The sequence below is a fragment of the Rhinopithecus bieti genome, unplaced genomic scaffold (assembly GCF_001698545.2).
Source record: "Rhinopithecus bieti isolate Rb0 unplaced genomic scaffold, ASM169854v2 scaffold_17861, whole genome shotgun sequence".
Classification (NCBI taxonomy): Eukaryota; Metazoa; Chordata; class Mammalia; order Primates; family Cercopithecidae; genus Rhinopithecus; species Rhinopithecus bieti.
This window is the reverse complement of record NW_016809830.1, coordinates 2,842,799-2,861,900: the sequence shown is the minus strand read 5'-3', so window position 1 is coordinate 2,861,900 and position 19,102 is coordinate 2,842,799. Positions and strand designations below refer to the sequence as shown.

The window sequence follows — 19,102 nt, the reverse complement described above, 5'->3', positions numbered from 1 at the left end:
CCGAGGCAGGACTCCAGCGGCAGCGGGGCCCCAGCCAGGCCGCCACCGTTGCCCGGACCCGCCCCGAGGGGCGACAGTGTCGCCGAGGGCGGAGAGCGGCTGAAGGAGAGGAGGGGCGAGTCCTGCAGCTTCATGGAGGACACTTCCAGCTTCTCCTGCCGTCGCCACTTAGCCCGTCGGTTCTGGAACCACACCTGCAGGAGAGAGCACAGGGGCTGTCGGGCGGCAGCGGAGGCTGAGGCCGCGTCCCCAAACCTGAGCAGGTTCAGCCTGGCAGGTTCCACTCCCTCCTCCTCAAATAAAACCAGGGGCGCAACTGTTAGGCACCTGCCCAGCGGGGGCCCGGATCTTCTTCCTTCCACCCACTCTGACTCCTCCCACCTAGCATTCTCTTTTCTTTTCCATCCTTATTTTTATTTTATTTTATTTTTTTGCCTCTTCTCTCCATTATCGCCTCTTCTGAGTCTCTTTGTCCCATCCTAGTCCTCCGTGGCGTCCCACCCTTTTCTCTGCTTATCTCATCCATAGCTGTGGTTGTATCTGTTTCCAAATCCTAGTACAGAGCTGGAGCTCAGAAAAAAAGTGAATTTAACTCTGCAATCTGATCGTAGAACTTTGAAATGAGATCTCACCAATTTTCTGTGACCTGCTGGTTGGCAGCCCCTCCTAACAGTTTAGACTTGCTTCTTCTCTGTATGGTACAGCTCTTAAGTTGCTGTAGTTTGGTCTCAGACTTTCTCTGCTTTACCTACCCTTTGTCTCTAAATACAGGTATAAATAAATATTGTTAAGTAGAGTAACTGGCAAGAATGGGGATTAAAATTCAGCTATTTTCACGGATTACTGGTTATGATAACTAGATAGGAGCAAGTGGGGTTAATTTGCCCCAAGCATATTTGAATTGCTGCTTTAATATTTTTATTTTTATTTAATTAATATCTGCTTACCATTTCTGCTGTTTCTTATTACTTTCAAAGGGTATAATCATTCCAGTCTATTATATCCACTTTTACATTACAAAGCTAATTTTGACATTACCCTAAGACTTTAGCTCAATGACAAGGTTTTTTGCTTCTTCTTCTTTATATATACAAAGTTCTTGCCAAGAGTAACGTCGGGTTTCTTCCAATGAAACTTCATTACTGATTTGATAAAAGCGCTGGAAAATGTGTAATTACATTTTTACTACCAGTTCCACCTTCATAGGCAAGACAGAGAATCCGTTTAGTAGAGAGCACAAAAGAACTTTGGCCAAACTGGTGGCTTTAGTGCTATATTTATGAAGGGAAATGGGGAGATTGTCGCAACCTCAAAAGGGAGAAAGTAGTTTTCAGTCAATAAAGGCAGGGGACCCCCTAGGACAGCTGAAAGAACAGCAATTCAGCATGTAAGCACCGCAGGGCAAGTGTGTGAGAGGCTGTAATTAGGGAGAAAAAGAGAGACAACAAAAGTGTAAGTACACTGTACCATCCCAGAAAAGATTCAGCTGCATATCTAAGGCCTCAAGTCTTCCTTAAATATTAGATATTTGCCAACAGCAGAGAAAAGAAACACTGATTTTGGTGAGGGATCCTGTCCCACCACCTCCTCAGCTCCCCTGTCAGCTGTAGCCTTCAGATCCAGTATCCCGGGTTATAGACAGAAGGATTGAGGTCGGTTGTGGCGATGCTCTACTGCTGCCCTCAGTGCGGGAGATCCTGCCTAGTATCTCTACCATCTGATTACATCATAGTCATGTGTTAAGAATGGCCATATGCTGGGTGCTGTGCTGGCCCTGTGGTCACAAAGAAGTCACAGACACTGTTCTCAAGAATCTCACAACTTAGAGAAGAAGCCAAAACCCCTGAACAAGTAATGAGGAGGATGCAGGTGGGCTCAGGTCCCCAGGGAGCTGAATTGAATTTGCTTGAATTCTGTAGGGTACTGGGAGGCTTTGCCTGTCTTCTTTCTCTTGTATTCGTTCCCTCTCCCATCTTTCCTTTCTTGAAAGCAGGTGCTAAAATTTCCATCCCTTCAGTGAAACCATGGCAGCTTCACTGCCCTAAATTAGGAGACATTGAACTGTCCTTGCTGGTTAATCCCAAGTCACATTAGGGAATTATATTTTTTAAGCCATGACTTTTACTCATTACTTTCAACTCTTAAACTAAGCAGAAAAAAAAAAAAAAAAAAAAAAAAGCAGCATCTTGTCCTCTTTTACTTTTAAGACATGGATAAAAGCTCCAAACACTTGAGTATTCTCATTTCCTGGAAGTCTAACTTATTAGACACACACAAAAATCCCATCTTAGTTCCACTGCCTTTCAGATGCAGTGAAATTTGTTCCCAGTGTCTCTCTTTCAGCCCTCTGTAAACTCTCCCAATTTGGAAATCCTCCCAGATTTTTCACAGATGACTAGCAAATATTTAAGGCTTTCAAATATTTTAATGATCAGGGATTAAAGATAATTCAGCTTTAATTAAAGCGAAAACCTCTTTACAATAAAAAGAAAAGGCCTTTGCAGCGAGAAGTTTGGTTGGATGTGCACCAGAAAAGGAAAAGTCAGTTTCTTAAACAAATCCAACCAAAGTTTCAATTGCGAGGTGCCAGGCCCTTTGCAAGGAAACAGGGTTTTCGTTTTCAACTCAGTATACGCAGTTAGTGACGAGGGTGGCATTTGGGGCCCCAATCCTGTCACCTTCGATCCCTACCTGCATTCCCTTTCCACTCAGCAATCCCCAACCCCTTCCTGGCTATGTCTAATGAGCTGTCGGCTTCTTCATCTTGCAAGTCATTCCCTTCTTCTCTTTTTAGCTTAGAAGAGGGAAACCCCCAAAGGGGAGCTCTTACTACAAACAGGAACACACTACTTGAAGGTGGTGCACAGGGAACATCGAAGATCTGTGCCTCTCCCTTGGGACTCTGGGCGTGCCAAGTCGAGGAAGTACAGTAATAAATGCATGAACGCGCGTGAATTCCGAGAAGCATTGGCTGCAGTTTGGGCCTCGGGCCCTCCCGGATCCCAGTTTCTCACCCTGGGCTTTTTACCTGGACCCGGACCTCGGGTAGGTTGACCTTGCCGGCCAGCTCCTCGCGGCTGTACACGTCCGGGTAGTGGGACTTCTCGAACGCGCGCTCCAGCTCATGCAGCTGGTACGTGGTGAAAGTCGTGCGGTTCCGCCGGTGCTTTTTCTTGGGCTGTTCCTCCTCTGACAGTTTCGCTTCGCCGGTGGCTGGCCCGACGGGCAGTCCTGGGCTCGGCCGTGCCTCCCCGGGCTCCTTGGGGCAGTAGGGGCGAGGGGCTGGGGCGACAAGGCCCGGGAGGGTCAGATACACTCCCCAGAGCACCCTTGGGGCGACCCCTCCTCGCCGTGGGCTCTGGCCAGCCCGCCTGCTGGCTCCGAGATGGCCCGGGGAGGTCCGGGGTGAGGGCGGCGATGGGGTCCTAAGCTTTCTCTGAATGCAAATTGGAAGCTCCCGCCATAAACAAGAGTCCCCAACCCCGCGCCCAGGTGCCTTAATAAAAGTTAAGGAAGGGGCACTCTCGTCTGGCAAACTCCTAAGCTCGGGCGCCCGAAGGCCTCGCACAGCCAGGGGTGAGTACTCACCTTGGTATTCGGGGGCGGGCGCCGGGGCTGGCGGCGGGGAGGGCTCGGCGCCTCCCTCGGGCGCCTTGGGGCAGGCGGGCCGCGAGCCCAGCCTCCTATCCCGCTCCTTCGCGCCCCGGGCGCCCCGCTCCGCGGGGAAGGTGCCGAGGATCCCGTCGTCCTTGGTAAACCCCAGGATGGCCTCGATGCTGTGCAATCGCGAGGTGCTCCCTCCCGGGCTGCGGAGCAGGTGGCCGGCAAGCGAGAAGCTCCCGTCGGCCATGGCTGGCGCGCAGCCCGGCAGGTGCATGGGGTGCGCCGGGAGGCGGGAGGGCGCTTTGGAGACAGAGAGGAGAGCCTCGAAGCCGGCTCTTTCCGAGCGCGGCGGTGCAACCCGAAGGGTCCGGACCCTAAGTTAAGCTCTGCGGGCGAAGCCCACCCGGGCTGCGCACGCTGGGGGTGGCCGAGCGCTCAGCCCGCTGCCGCCTTAGTCCCAGAAGTCGGAAGTTCGGGCTCGGGGTAGCTGGGGCTCTTGGAGCTAAAGGCGGGGAGCCAACTGGCCCTCCGCTCCTCCGCTGTCGCCCGGGACCCAGCCCCTTCTCTAGGCCCCTCCCTCCACAGAGGGGCGTGTCCTCGCCCGGCCCAGCCACAGGGTCCTCTCTTGGCCACCCCCAGCACTAGGAACATTCCCCTCCCACCTCTTGATCTGTTTAAAGCTTTACAAACGCACTCCGGGGATCGGCGGCGCGATGCTTGATACGCGGGGGAACCTGATCGCGGCGCACCCCTAGTCCTGCCTCAGTGGGGCCGACGCCCTTGGGCTCATCTCTCCTCTTGTCTCCCTGTACCTCGGGCTTACCCTCTCACTTCAGACTAACCCCTGGGGGTCACCTGGCTCCTTGGACGCACCCCTTCCCAACTTCAGACTCGCCCGTCTCGACCCCTCTGGCTCACCTCGGCGGGGGCGCCACCCTGGCCTGCGTCCCCTGGAAGCGCCGAGGCCCAGCCGAAGGCTTCCCAGCCCCGCACTAGTCGCAGTTTGAATTTCCCCTCGCTGTCTCCCTTTTCTGGACCCACTCCTTTCTTGGCTCGGTTGTACGAAGTCCCAGACCTCGCGTTTAGTTTGTCCGTCTATATTTGTTTTAACTCCTCCCAGTCCCCTCGGACGTGAGCGCAGGCAGCCCCCCTCCCTCCCCCCAGCTCCAACCCCAGGGCCATTTCCGTCCGCAAGTCCGGTGATCTCTAGCGCCCGACTGCCCAGCAGGAGACTGGGAGCCCCGAGTCGGATGTGCAGCCGGGCTTAGGTCCCGCAGGAGACCCACCGGGAATTCCTCGCTCTCACCCACTGTCCTGCGGGGAGGGCGGGATCCTTTACTGAAGTACAGCGGTGTCGCACTCCCACCTCCCTCCAACACTTCTCCGGACCAAGGATATGGCCCAGAACTGACTGGGGAAGGACCTTCTCCCGGGGAGGAGGCCGCGCGCCTCTCCGAGGGTTCAGGAATAATCGGCTTGCAGGCTTGCAGTTCTTTCTCCTTTGGACCCCCTCGAGGCTTCCGTGGCCCACAGCGACTGATCGGCCACTTGGAAAGATGATTTGATAGGGTGAGTGTGTTTCACCTGCCACATTGCGGATGGACAATGGCGCTGTGAACATCGCACCCCTCAAATCTGAGGTGAGACCCGAGAAGGGCGCTTGGCCTTCCCTGAGCTGGTGGCCTGAACCGTGAATTAAAATGCTTTCCTATGAAAGCTCAAAAACCTAGAGGACAACATCCCTACAATCTCCTTTTCAGTAGGCGCTCTGATCTCCACAGCAGGGGCGTCTTATTTATCCCGCTTACGTTCAGACAAGCGTTTGCTGCGTCCCTCTAAGAGGGCGAGGCAACCGTCGAGGGCCACATCGTGGGCATCAAACAAATTGGGAAAGGCCAGGGCCGTTGGCCTGGTGGAGTTTAACATCCAGTCTGGAAGACAAGACAAAGGAAGAGGGAAAACACACACCCTCAGATCCTCCACCTTTAAATTGGTGTTAGAAGGATATTTGCCAAGGACAAGCCAATTCCTTAAGGATCATTCAGTGGTTAATTCCCCGTGATGGGCATATCTGTTTTTCATAAAACTATATAAAGGCGAACTAAAATAAGGGCAAGCATGTGACTGCAGGAGATAGAAACTGAACTAATTCAAGTCAGAAATTAGTTTTTATTTTAAGAAAAAAGCTAAATTAATGAAAGTTAATAGCACTTTATGGTGTTCACATATCACTTTTATTTATTTATTTATTTATTTATTTATTTATTTATTTATTTATTATTTGTTTGTTTATTTTAGACACAGGGTCCCTCTCTGTCACCCAGGCTGGAGTGCAGTGGCGTGATGGTGGCTCACTGCAGCCTGGAGCTCCTGGGCTCAAGCAATTCTCTCAACATGTTGCTTTGTAGTTTTCAGAATCTTCTCACATTCTTCATATCATCTGATCTTTGCAACCTTGTGAGGTGAGCAGGACAGATATATTGGTCCCCATTTTACAGAAGAGGAAACTGAGGCTCCAAGTGATACAGCTATTAAGTGGAGGGGTAAGGACTAGAACTCAGGCCACTGACTCCTTGTCCAGTGTTTTCTGCCTGCAGCTCATTTGTAATTATTGTTGTAGAGTGTGATCTTTTTGAAAACAATCAAAGCCCATCTTAGTCTGCAGTCTGTCTTTAATCCTTCCCTGAGACTGAATTCTGCATCTAAGAGGCGGAGGTAGAAGCCGTTTAGCTCCCAGAAGAAATAAAGTCAGACCCTATAGAGAGTGGGCTTTGGGCATTGGCATCCAGGGCAAATTAACAAACCCTCTGGAGAGTCCCCTGACAGACCAGGCTTTGCCTCCTCCTCCGCCCCTCCTCCACCTTTCTAGACCCCACAAATGGCCTGGCGGCACCCGGTAAGGTCTGAATGCCAGGTACACAGGCCAGGTGGCTGATGTGCTGAGGTGCTGGTGAGCATAGGGCAGCCATGGGGATAATTAATTGGTATTTGCTGTTTCCCCTCTGACCGAGGATGCTTTTTATGCAAACTTCCCAATATTAAATTGATCTTGATAATCACCGCCAAACAAAGATTGGCAGCGTTTTCTTAAGCTCCTGCCCACACGCTGCTAAGGGGTTTATGGCCTTGTTTTCCAAAGTTAATTCCTCTGGAACTGCCCAGCTCCTCCTAATAAGTCCAGGTGAGGTTAGCTTTTATTTACTGTTTATTTCAGAGTCTGGGGAGAAAAGTAGAAAAGACTTCAACAGCCACTGGCGAGGGCAGGGGTGGTGGTGATGGGGGTTGGGGAGACAGGGCAGAGGAGGACAAGGGGGAGTTGGGGCTTCCTTTGTGCAGGACATAAAGAGCTAGTCAGTACCATTGTGGGCACGGCAGAGGGTACTCCAAGCAATCAGCCGGGGGTCATTGTTAGGGGCTAATCTACGTGTGTATTTCCCAAGAACTCGATTAGGGAAGATGAATGGACTGGGCCATGTCCCTAATTCTTCCAGCATGAAGCTGCATTTTTCCAGCAGTTAGGCTAGCTCGTAATCAGCCCTGCTTCAGCAACAGTAAGAAGCCTGGCTTCTGAACCCCCACCTCTGGTTAATTCATAAATTCATTAGATGGATCAAAGAAACCCCCTCTTTCCATCCCCCACCTGCAGCCAACCTTAGACACAGCTAAAGCCCCATTAAACTTGGGATGGTTGGGAGACACACATTTCCAAAAGTGAGGAAGTTGTGGTATAAAGCGGCTCCTTGATCGTGGATGTATGGAGAAGGTCCAGTTTCTGGAAGTATTCTGGATGAACAGTCTCACCTACAACATGAAGGAGACATGCATATCCCCGTGCACTGGACAGAGAAGGAGGGAGACCAGTGAATTAAGGACATTTGGCCACAGCCTCTTGTCATTTCACCTCTCGGTGATGCTTTACATTAGGGTGAAAGTGTCTGTGGAAAGGCCTATGAGATATCAATTCATAAAGTGTATCAAACCAACTTGATTGTCTGCATGTAGATTGTCCCCATAGCAGATGTATTTTAATCCTGGAATAACTCCCCCTGTGTCATGCCACACTCGAGGACCTCCTCCTCCCACTAGCTCATACACGTGCAAGAAAGACAACTTACTTTTAGTTTTAGCCAGAGCAAAACACAACTCATATAATCACTAAACATACACACATACCATGCACACACGCTGCAGTTCAACAGATTCAATTGTCAAGAGTTAAGAATACATACAAGAGCTACTATTTGTTGAATACTAAGTATATGTCAGCAGGTATATGCCATACACTTTTGAGTATTATTTTACATGAATTATCCAATTTAGTTCTTACAATAATCCTATGATGTAGATGCTGTTATTATTATTATTATTATTATTATTATTATTATTATTAGACACAGAGTTGCCCAGGCTGGAGTGCAGTAGCATGATCACAGCTCACTGCAGCCTCAACTTCTTGAGCTCAAGCATCCTCCCACCTCAGCTTCCTGCAAAGCTGGGACTACAGGTGCACACCATCACATCCAGCTAAATTTTGTATTTTTTTTGTAGAGACGGGTTTTTGCCATGTTGCGTAGGCTGGTCTTTAACTCCTGGGCTCAAGCAATGTTCCCGCCTCAGCCTCCAAAAATGCTGGGATTACAGGCTTGAGCCACTGCACCTGGCCGGCAGATATTATTATCCCTACTTTACAGATAAGGAAACTGAAATACAGAGAGGTTATGTAACATGTCCAAGGTCACACAGCTGGTTTCAAGTAGAGCCAAGATCTGAACCTAGGTGTTTTACTCAGGAATGCATCCATCTCCCCACCGCGTGTGCTACCCCCAACAAGGTATGCGTATTAACGTGCACCATTAATTCTCCAGTGGCCATAAGAGAACCAGCAGATAAATTAAAGCAAGAAAATTTGGGAGTCAAGGGTAACAGGAATAATATAGTTCAGAGTGATGTGGGGATGGGAAAGGTATGATGGATAGCCTATAATTTATTAAGTTATGTAAGATGGTTACAGATTTGCTAAAAAAAAAAATAAGTATACCATTCAACTTTCCAGGGCTGTCTCATGAAGTTTAGGGAATTTTCCCTGTTCTGAGTTTCAAATCACTCTCAGTGGTTTGTAAACTATATATTCTTAAGCATCTAAAATATATTTTTCAGCACTGGCCTTTGATGCTGTGAATTCTCCCCTATATCGTATTATACATTGCATATCATCGGCGAGTTGCTGGCAATGGTCGCAAAAATATCAATAGCTAAGCTCTTTTTGACACTGACATTGCATCCAGAGATAAAATACACTATGCTTGTTCATCTCTCACTACCAGATCTCCCTCATTTATGAAATATTAGCTACTTGAAGCAACCCAGAAGGTATATCAGAAAAATGTTCTTAGAGGTGACTACCAGAACCCCATTTTTACATGTGGGCAACTAACAATGAATATCCTTGGCCACTTTCAGTATATGACCTTGACACAGATGATAAAGACATTTCCTGTATAGTAGTTTACCTCTTACTATGTCAATCTGGATATTCTCTAGCATTTTCAGACTAGATTGAAGCAATTGTTGATATAAGGATTGTATAGTGAATAGTAATCATGGCTGAAATACCATAAACCAACAAAGAGATGGGCCTCATGTAGATATTTTGGGTTTCATTGAGAGCCCTCTCAGATGGGCATATGGAAGCAAACATTTCATCTCATCACAAGATGAAATGAAGGGGCAGTTGGAAGCTGTTGTTTCCCAGCAGTAATACCCTGTATGAAAGCCTTCCTTTCACCTAAGAATAGGGACCACAGCTCTCTGCAGACCATCCAGCAATTAGCAAGAAGTCTCCTCCTTGGGAATTTCCATTGTTCCCCGATTATGATGTTTTTGGAAACAACATCACTTAAAACTGCCCTCCCACTTAGTTTCCTGTTATTTCAGGGGATCATATATTGAAGATTTAGAAAAGGAACTTTGATTATTATCTGTTCTGTTCTCTTATTTCTAGCCCCCATTTTAACATTTTAGATGTGAAAATGTGTGGGCCCAGAGAAATTAAGCAGTTAGCCCAAGGTGAGACAGAATGTTTGTACTAGGGCTTGGACTGGAGCCAGGTCCCAGACTCCCAGGCTGTCCACTGGGCACGCTGGCATTAGCACCACCATACTGAGCTCTCAGGCTGTTACACTCAGATGCCCCAGGCTTATAGTTAGAGGAAGTCACTGCGTGAATTGTGGAGGAATATATTTGTTGTTATATATATATTAATATATATATAACAAACACAATGAAGTTACTCTTCACATAACTCCCCCACCATTTACCCACCCAATTATCTTGGTTCTGAGCTTGCTTTTACAACTGATGTAAGTTCAAGTAGCCTCTCTGTAGGAGGAAAAATTCCCTTGGCAATAGATTTACAGGGATTTTTGGCAAACAGCTAATACTGCTACCCGTTGGTGTGCTGGAATCAGCCCCTTCTGGCTTGTAAGAACTTATGGTTAGCATCTTCCCAGTTCTGAGTTCAGTGATTCACCTTAGTAGCTTGAAATCAGCCATAGTGGTAGTAATTTCACCACAGCAATTGGCAAACACTAAAATCAGACAGTCCCCTCTCAACTTAAAACTAAATGATGTTGAAACATAACTAGCACATTACTGCTCCTACCTCATTAAAAATGAGGAAATCAGGAAGTGTTTATCATTATTATTTATTATTAAAACTAAAACAAAACCATGATTGATGTGGTGAGAGATGTCTAACTTTTTACTCAAAAATGAAAATTTACATCATTATCTCAGAATATATAAACAAAAGAGGGAACTTGGATTTCTGCCAAATTAATGGACTTTTTTGAGTTGTTAGGAGCAAAGCTATATTAAGATAATTCCTCTTTACTTGTTTTCTAATTAAACTAATTGAATTCAGAGTGTCTAGGGGGAAGCACTAAAGACATTTATCTTGAGGGGATGATGGTCTTGAAGCCTATCAATCCTCTTAGAGTGCTAAGAAGGCAAATCCAAGGATGCCCATTTTGCAGCAGCCTTGACCCAACCCCCAGCTGGGGTTTGACCAGCTCTAGTCTTCTTCACAGCAAGGCAGTGTTCTACTGAAAACCATTTGGCTTCCAGTTCTCTACAACCTCCGGTTTTCTTTCTAGCTCACTGGCTGCTCCTCGACAGTATCCTCCCTGGATTCCTCCTCTTGTCCTTGACCTCTCAAAGCCGGAATGCCCAGCCCAGCCCTGGGTCCTGCTCCCTATCTAGACTCACTTCCTTGATGCTCTCCTTGACTCTACTCCAGAACTCTTTTCTGACTCCTGTGGTTGATCGACTGCCTATTAGGCATCTCCATTCACATGTTATTGAGTATATGTTCAAAACAGAGTTTCTGAATAGGACTTCCCTCCTGCACCTGTTCTACCACCGTCTTCCTCATATCTATAAATGGCTGTTTCACTCATGTGTCTCAGGCCCTAAGCCATACATTTCTCTTTCTATCACCCAATTTGTCAGGCAATCCTGTTGGCTGTAGCTTCAACATATAAACAGATTATGATGACTTTTCTCCATCTCCAATCTGGTGCAAACCACCATTCATCTCCATAGGGCTCAAGTGATCCTCCTGCCTCAGTCTCCCGAGTAGCTGGGACTACAGACATATGCCATCATGTTTGGCTAATTTTTTTATATTTTAGTAGAGACAGTGTTTCACCTTTTGGCCAGGCTGGTTTCCAACTCCTGACCTCAGGTGATCCGCCTGTCTCGGCCCTCCCAAAGTGCTAGGATTACAGGTGTGAGCCACCGCACCCAGCCTCCTTTCTATTCAGATAAATAATTATAGCACATCTCTGGTTCAGATCCATAAATAGGTGTTGGGTTACTCTCCTTCTCTTCTAATTCAAAGTCAACATACACATTCTTTATTCCCCAAATGGAAGCTGCCTGCTTCTTAAAACAGGATTTTAACATATTCCATTTTATGTTTTAATTTGGAGAGTAAAAAAAAAACCCAGAATGCACCTAATTCCTGACAAAGCATGAGCTACTCACAAGCAGAAACAATTCAAAGGCCAGGACTGAAAATATGTGGTTAAATACACATAACTGAAAACGTGCCATTTCAATCATTTTGAGTATATAGTTCTGTGGCATTAAATACCTTCCTATTGTTGTGCAGTCATCACCTCCATCTATCTCCAGAACGTTTTAATCTTCCTGAACTGCGATTTTGTATCCATTAATCAAAACTCCTCACCACTCCCAGTCCTCAGCCCGCAGCAACCATCTTTCTACTTTCTGTCTCTAGGAATTTGATTACTCTAAGTATCTCATGTGAGTGGAATCACAGAGTATTTGCTTTTTTGTGGCTGGTTTCTTTCATTTAGCATAATGTCTCAGGTTTATCCATATTGTAGCATGTGCCAGAATTTTCTTTCTTTTAAGGCCAAATAATATGCCAGTGTATGTATATACTACATTTTCTTATGCATTAAGTCTGTTGATAGACACTTGGGTTGCTTTCACCTCTTAGCTGTTGTGAATAATGCTGCTATGAACATTAATGTGCAAATAATTGTTTCAGTGCCTGCTTTCAATTTTTTTTCTTTTTTTTTTTGAGACGGAGTCTCTGTTGCCCAGGCTGGAGTACAGTGGCGTAATCTTGGCTCACTGCAACCTCTGCCTGCTAAGTTCAAACGATTATCTTGCCTCAGCCTCCCGAGTAGCTGGGATTACAGGCGTGCGCCACCATGCCCAGATAATTTTTGTATGTTTAGTAGAGACAGGGTTTCACACTGTTGCCCAGGCTGGGCTCAAGTGATCGGCCCGCCTCGGTCTCCCAAAGTGCTGGAATTACAGGCGTGAACCACCGCACCTGACCTGCTTTTAATTCTTTTGGGTAAATACCCAGAAGTGGAATTGCTGGATCATATGGTAATCCTATGTTTCATTATGTGCAGAACTGCCACACCATTTTCCACAGCTGCTGCACCGTTTTACATTTCCACCAGCCACACACATAGTACATTGTGAATCCTTGCCAATTCTTTTTTTTTTTTTTTTTTTTTTTGGAGTGGACGGAGTCTCTCCCTCTGTCCGGCCCAGGCTAGAGAGTGCAGTGGCCCGGATTCTCTAGGCTGCAGCTGCAATGCTCGCGCTTCCCGGGCGCGAGCGGCGTCATGATGGCACGCGGTGCCTCAGCCTGCCCTGATGTAGCACATGGGACATAACAGGCGGCCCCGCCAGCCTCGGCCCGCTAGTTTTTGTAGTTTTTAGTAGCGAGGACAGGGTTTCACCTAAGTTAGCGACCAGGAGGTCCATTGATCTACCACATATGGACCTTATGGTGAGTCTCGACGCCTCGCCTCCCCAAGTGCTGGGATTATCAGGCTTGAAGCACCCACCGCCACCGCTCCCGGCCACCTTGCCAATTCTTGTCATTGTTTGTTGTTTTCTGCTATTTTAAAAATAATAATAACCATCCTAATAGGTGTAAACTGGTATCTCATTGGTTTTGGTTTGCATTTCCCTAATGATTAGTTATATTGTGCCTTTTTGCATTTGCTTATTGTCCATTTGTATATCTTCTTAAGAGAAACACCTATTCAAGTCCTTTGCCTATTTTTTAATTGGGTTGTTTGTTCTGTCTAGAGTTTGTAGAACACTTTATGATTAGCAAGGTGACTAACAGAAGGCTAGAACACAATCAACTCTTGATTACCTCCAGCTGGTAAGAGGTGCACAGAGAACCACAAACATCAGATTGTCTCTAAATGCCACATGTTCGCTTTGAAAATGCATTAGCATCAATGTTGAATCATTCACACTTGAATTATACCTCAATAGAGCTTTTATGCTTCCCTACCAATCTCTGGGAAAGTCTTGTCTTCCTTGAGGTGCCCAAGAAAAGGCATCGATGATTTTTGGTGAATGTCGAGGTCATATGAACTTTTTCAGCTCACAGATATGGCCAGATCTCTCCACCAGTGTTCTTTGCACATCTCACTTTATTAAATTTTGATGAAACTTGTGAATACACTGTAAAGCCTTAGTTAAATTATTCCAATATTGTTTTATTAAAAGTATTATTTATTTTTTCCAGCTCTATTGATGTGTAATTGACAAATAAAAATTGTCTATATTCAAAGTGTACAATGTGATGATTTGATGTATACATACACATTGGGAAATGATTACCACAGGATTTTTTTTTATTTCTGTGAAAAATACCATTGGAATTTTGATAGGAATTGCACTGAATCTGTAGACCACTTTGAGTAGTGTGGAAATGTTAATAGCATTAATTCTTCCAATTCATGAACACAGGATACCTATGTATTTGTGTTTTGTTTATTTTTTTCATTCATGGCTTATAGTTTTCAGCATACAGATCTTTCACCTCCTTGGTTAAATTTATCCCTGAGTATTTTATTCTCTTTGATGCCATTGTAAATGAGATTTTTTTCTTAATTCCTTTTTTGCTTAGTTTTTTTTGTTACAGTATAGAAATACAACTGCTTTTTGTATGTTATTTCGTATCTTGAAACCTTACTGAATTGTATATATTCAAAGTGTATTAGTTCTGACCATTTTTTGGTAGTCTTTAGGGTTTTCCACTCATAAGACTATGTTATCTGCAAACAGAGACAATTTAACTTCTTCCTGCCCAATTTAGATGTCTTTATTCAGTTGTATTTTGTTTGTTTGTTTTTTGTTTTTGTTTTGAGACGGAGTTTTGCTCTTGTTGCTCAGGCTGGAGTGCAATTGTGTGATCTCGGCTCACCACAACCTCCACCTTCCGGATTCAAGCGGTTCTCCTGCCTCAGTCTCCTGAGTAGCTGAGATTACAGGCGCCCGCCACCATGCCTGGCTAATTTTTGGTATCTTTAGTAGAGACATGTTTTTCCACGTTAGTCAGGCTGGTCTCCAACTCCCGACCTCAGGGTGATCTGCCTGCCTCGGCCTCCCAAAGGGCTGGGATTACAGCCGTGAGCCACCACGCCCGGCTCATTTGTCTGTTTTTTGCCCAATTGCTCTGGCAAGGACTTCCAATACTACGTTGAATAGACGTGGTGGACGTGTGCACCCTTGTCTTGCTCTGGATCATAGGGGAACACTGTTGAGAATTACATTACCTGTGGGCTTGTCATATGTGACCTTTATTATGTTGAGGTACATTCTTTCTATGTCTAATTTGCTTAGAGTTTTCATAATAAAGATTAGAGCAGAAATAAATGAAATAGACACTAGAAATAAAATAGAAAAGATTAACAAAACTAAAAGTTGTTTTTTAAAACAAAATTGACAAATTTTAACTAGACTAACCAAGGAAAAAAAAAGAAAGAAGATCCAATTATAAATAAAAGGGGAGACATTACAACTGATACCAAGGAAATAAAAAGGATCATCAGAGACTGCCATGAATTTTTATTATTCTAAGATAACCTAGAAGAAACAAACTCCTAGAAACACACAATTTACCCAGACTGAATCATGAAGTAATCAAAAATCTGGATAGATCAACAACGAGATGAAATCAGTAACTTAAAACCTCCCAGCAACAACAACATCAGCAAACTCCAGGACCAGATAGCATCATGGGAGCTTTAATGCCACCCTTCTGAAATTCTTCCAAAAAAAAAAAAAATGAAGATAAAGAAACTCTTCCAAATTCATTTTAAAAGGCTAGCATTATTCTCATACCAAAGCCAAATAAGGACAGTATAAAAAAGATAATCACAGGTCAATATCTCCGATGAATGTAGATGAAAAAAATCTTCAGTAAATCAAGTTTAATAGCACATTAAAAAGGTCATTCACCATGATCAAGTGGGGTTTATCCCTGGGATGCAAGGTTGGTTCAACAGTAAATCAAATCCCTAATATGATATGCCACATTAAGAGAATGAAGGACAAAAATGACATCATCATCTTAACAGGTACAGAAAAAGCATAAGGCAAAAGAACATTCCAATATTCTACATTCTGAAATTTAGTATAAAGCTTGCCTATTTTGTAGATTTGTCAAGCTTTTGCTGCCCTAAAGGCAAGTCAGATAGTTCATGGTCCTACAGGAAAGGGCAAGCCACAATCTCCTCTTCCTTCTCCCCCTCTCTCCTGTTCCTGGCCTTAGTCATTGTCAATGCCATATTCATCTCAGTAACATTACTGAGCTGGATACCATGTGTTAACTTGACATGTGCCATCTCATTTCATTTCAGAGGTCAATATTTTTATAATCCTTCTTCCCCGAAGTCTCCATATTCAATGTATGCATGAGTTCCTTTGGCTTTGCTTCTGCACCACCGTGCAGACCACCGTCTTACCTTGCTTAGACAGAGGACTCAATTAGCCTTTTAACTGGTCTCCTTTCTGCTACTCTTAGCTCCCTTCTCTCCACTTTCCACGCAGCAGCCAGATAACTGTTGAAAAATATAAATCAGATCATGCCACTCCCTGCATAAAATTTATCCAAAGGCTTACTGTAACAGGATAAAATCCAAACTCCTTGCACTGCTCTGGAAGACTTACTGTTTTTCCACCTCTCACAGCTCCTCATTTAACACTTCCGACCCCTTTCCTATCCTTACCAACTTGCTCACTGAGCTGCACACCGCCTTGGCCTCTTTCCTCTTCTTGAAATCCTCCAAGCTCCTTTCTGCCTCAAGACCTTTGGCCTTACTATTCTCTCTGCCTGAAATGCCCTCCATCAGATATTCACATGATCTTCTTATAATTCCATTTTTTTATAGCACCTACTACACTCTAAACCTATCTTCTTTATTTTACTATCCGAATCCCCTCATTAGAATCTTAGCCACGTGAGAATAGGGACCTTACCTGTTCAATCTCCAGCACCCAGAGCATATGTTGCACATAGTCGTGGTTGAGTCAATGAATAACTACAAGGAACTCTATTTTTCACATAAGGAAGCAGTTAAGCAACTTGTCTGATTTCACACAGCTATTAATTGGCACAAGCATACATTTTTTCACATTCTTATACTCAGTCATCTGGAGTTTTTCTAAAATATTAATTATTTCCCATGTGTTTGGAAAATGTCAAACTGCTTAGCTTTCCTTCCCAAATAGTCCACAGAAATCATTTGATCACTTTCAAAAGGCATTTCAGTCCACTCCAGTCTTGTTAGCATCAGCGCTGGCTAGGGTTTCCTCCACCGCCTTTGATGTGAGCGTTCATTAAATGAGGAGACAGGGGTTCCCATGCAACGCCATAGCCATCTTGGTCAGAAGCCACACCACTCTAGGGAATGTCATTTTTTTCCCCCAAGGCGGCTCCAGCAACTCTACTGTTAACTTCAGTTTACTTTTACAGTTCACTGTGATTTTATGAACACTTGTTTGTTGATTTTTATTGTGCTTTCTCCTTTGACCCCTTAAGCCCTAAAAATGCTGATCCTGTATGTTCTGATGAATCGAATTAGCCCCTTTTAGCCACCAGATGCTTTCAGTAGGATTTACAAGATGCTCCCCAGAAGTGTCTTCATTCAAGTGTTGGGAGTTTGCCGTGCTTACTGCAGGGCATGTGCATTGTTAGTTAAATGAATGATCTTAAAAAAACACAACTTGGAAATCTTTAAGGGTTTCTGAAATGAGTTAAGAAAATAAGTAAACATCATTTTGTACATTTATACTATCTTTCTTTAACTCCAGAAATTAGATGCCATCTAAGAATGATGTTTTTAGCATATAAACAGAGTTGTAAAAATATATTGTTTTCAAGGGCTAGCCACATTTTGGAGTTGGGTAAAGGAGATAAACTTCAGCACAAGTAAATTTTTTATACTAGTCTTTCTACTTTTGGTTAGGTTTGAAATTTTTCCATAACAAAAAAATATATTTTAAAAGGCAAAAAAGCCACAAGGTTTCTCAATCTGAATTTAATTTGTATGATTTCAAAACTTATTACATTCTCCAAGCATAATTTTTGCAGCTCTCAAAACTGCTCTTTCTAATGTAGACAAGCAAAGGATATTATGGTCCAGGAATTTCACTTCTGAGTGTGTACCCAAAATAATTGAAAGCAGGGACTTGGACAGATATTTGTATACCGATGTTCACAACAGCTTTACTCTTCATAGGCAAAAGCAACCCAACAGTCCATCAGTGGATACATGGATAAGCAAACCATACAGTAGAGCACTATTCAGGCTTAAAGAGGAAGGAAATTCCGACGCTACAACAGGGATAAATCCTGAAGCCATTGTGGTAAGTGAAATAAGTCAGTTACAAAAAAACAAATACTATATGATTCCACTCATGTGAGGTACCTAGAGTAATCAAATTCATAGAGACAGAAAGTAGAAAGATGGTTGCCAGGGTCCAGGTTGAGAGGGTAGTGGGGAGTTATTGTTTAATGGGTATGGAGTTTCAGTTTGCGAAGGTAAAGTTCTGGAAATGGATGATGGTGATGGTTGCACAGCAATGTGAATACTTAATACCAATGAAATGTACACTTAAACATTTTTAAGATGGTACATTTTATGTTGTGTATATTTTACTACAATTAAAAAAATTAATAAAATGGTATCTTTTTCTTCTTTCTTTCTTTCTTTCTTTCTTTCTTTCTTTCTTTCTTTCTTTCTTTCTTTCTTTCTTTCTCTTTCTTTCTTTTCTTTTCTTTTTTTTTTTTTTTGAGACAGGATCTATTTTGTCACCCAGGCTAGAGTGCCGTGGTGCAATCATAGTTTATAGCTCACTGCAGCTTCTCTCCTGGGATCAAGCAATCCTCCCATCTTAGCTTCCTGAGTAGCTGAGATTACAGCACGCACCATCACGCCCAACTAACTTTTTTGATTTTCAAGTAGAAACAAAGTCTTGCTATATCGACTAGGCTGGACTCAAACTCCTGAGCTCAAGGGATCCCCCTGCCCCAGCCTCCCAAAGGTCTGGGATTACAGACTTGAGCCACTATGTCCTGACTAGAATTTCTTAAAAGGGAAAAATTAATACAAAAACAAAAACAAAAACAGGGAGACTCTGAATTCCACTGCAGCGAACACTCAAAGTCTGTTTACATTCTTCTTTCTTTTAAACTTGTTATTTCTTCAAAGAGCCACATTGTAGTCTTGGGGTAGAAATTTCTTGTTGAGGTTTTCTAGTGATTTACATGGTATTTTTTAGGGAATACATTTTATTTCTCCAACATCTTCAGGGCACACGTGGACGTAACACCTGCTGATAGTGATTCAAATAAAAACACGGACTGGCCACAGACATGAACAAGAGGAGGGGGAAGAGAAACACAGAAGCCTCCAGGAGCCCCACATCCATGACCAGTGGAACATTCTGGATTTAGCATGGTGCTGGATCTGAAAGTCCACACAAAACATGCTGTTCGATGCTTGAATGCTTGAGAGCACTAGTCTTGTAAGTGCCTATAAGGATAACAAGACATAAGTTTTCCCGCCTGAAATCTTTTGGTTAGACTGTCACTTTTATATTATATTATATTATATTATATTATATTATATTATATTATATT

The 19,102-nt window shown here is 44.1% G+C and overlaps 1 protein-coding gene across 1 annotated transcript in view; it reads right to left on the bottom strand.

Annotated features, from left to right (window-relative positions):
- RAX (retina and anterior neural fold homeobox) overlaps nt 1–3,877 on the bottom strand; it is a 4,492-nt gene extending 615 nt beyond the window's left edge. Inside the window, exons 1-3 of the mRNA XM_017890457.1 lie at nt 3,589–3,877; nt 3,029–3,282; nt 1–194 (exon numbers count right to left, since the gene is read on the bottom strand). Of these exons, the coding sequence (XP_017745946.1) occupies nt 1–194; nt 3,029–3,282; nt 3,589–3,877 (737 nt within the window). The remainder of the gene's footprint in view (nt 195–3,028; nt 3,283–3,588) is intronic.
- Nucleotides 3,878–19,102: the final 15,225 nt, after the last annotated feature.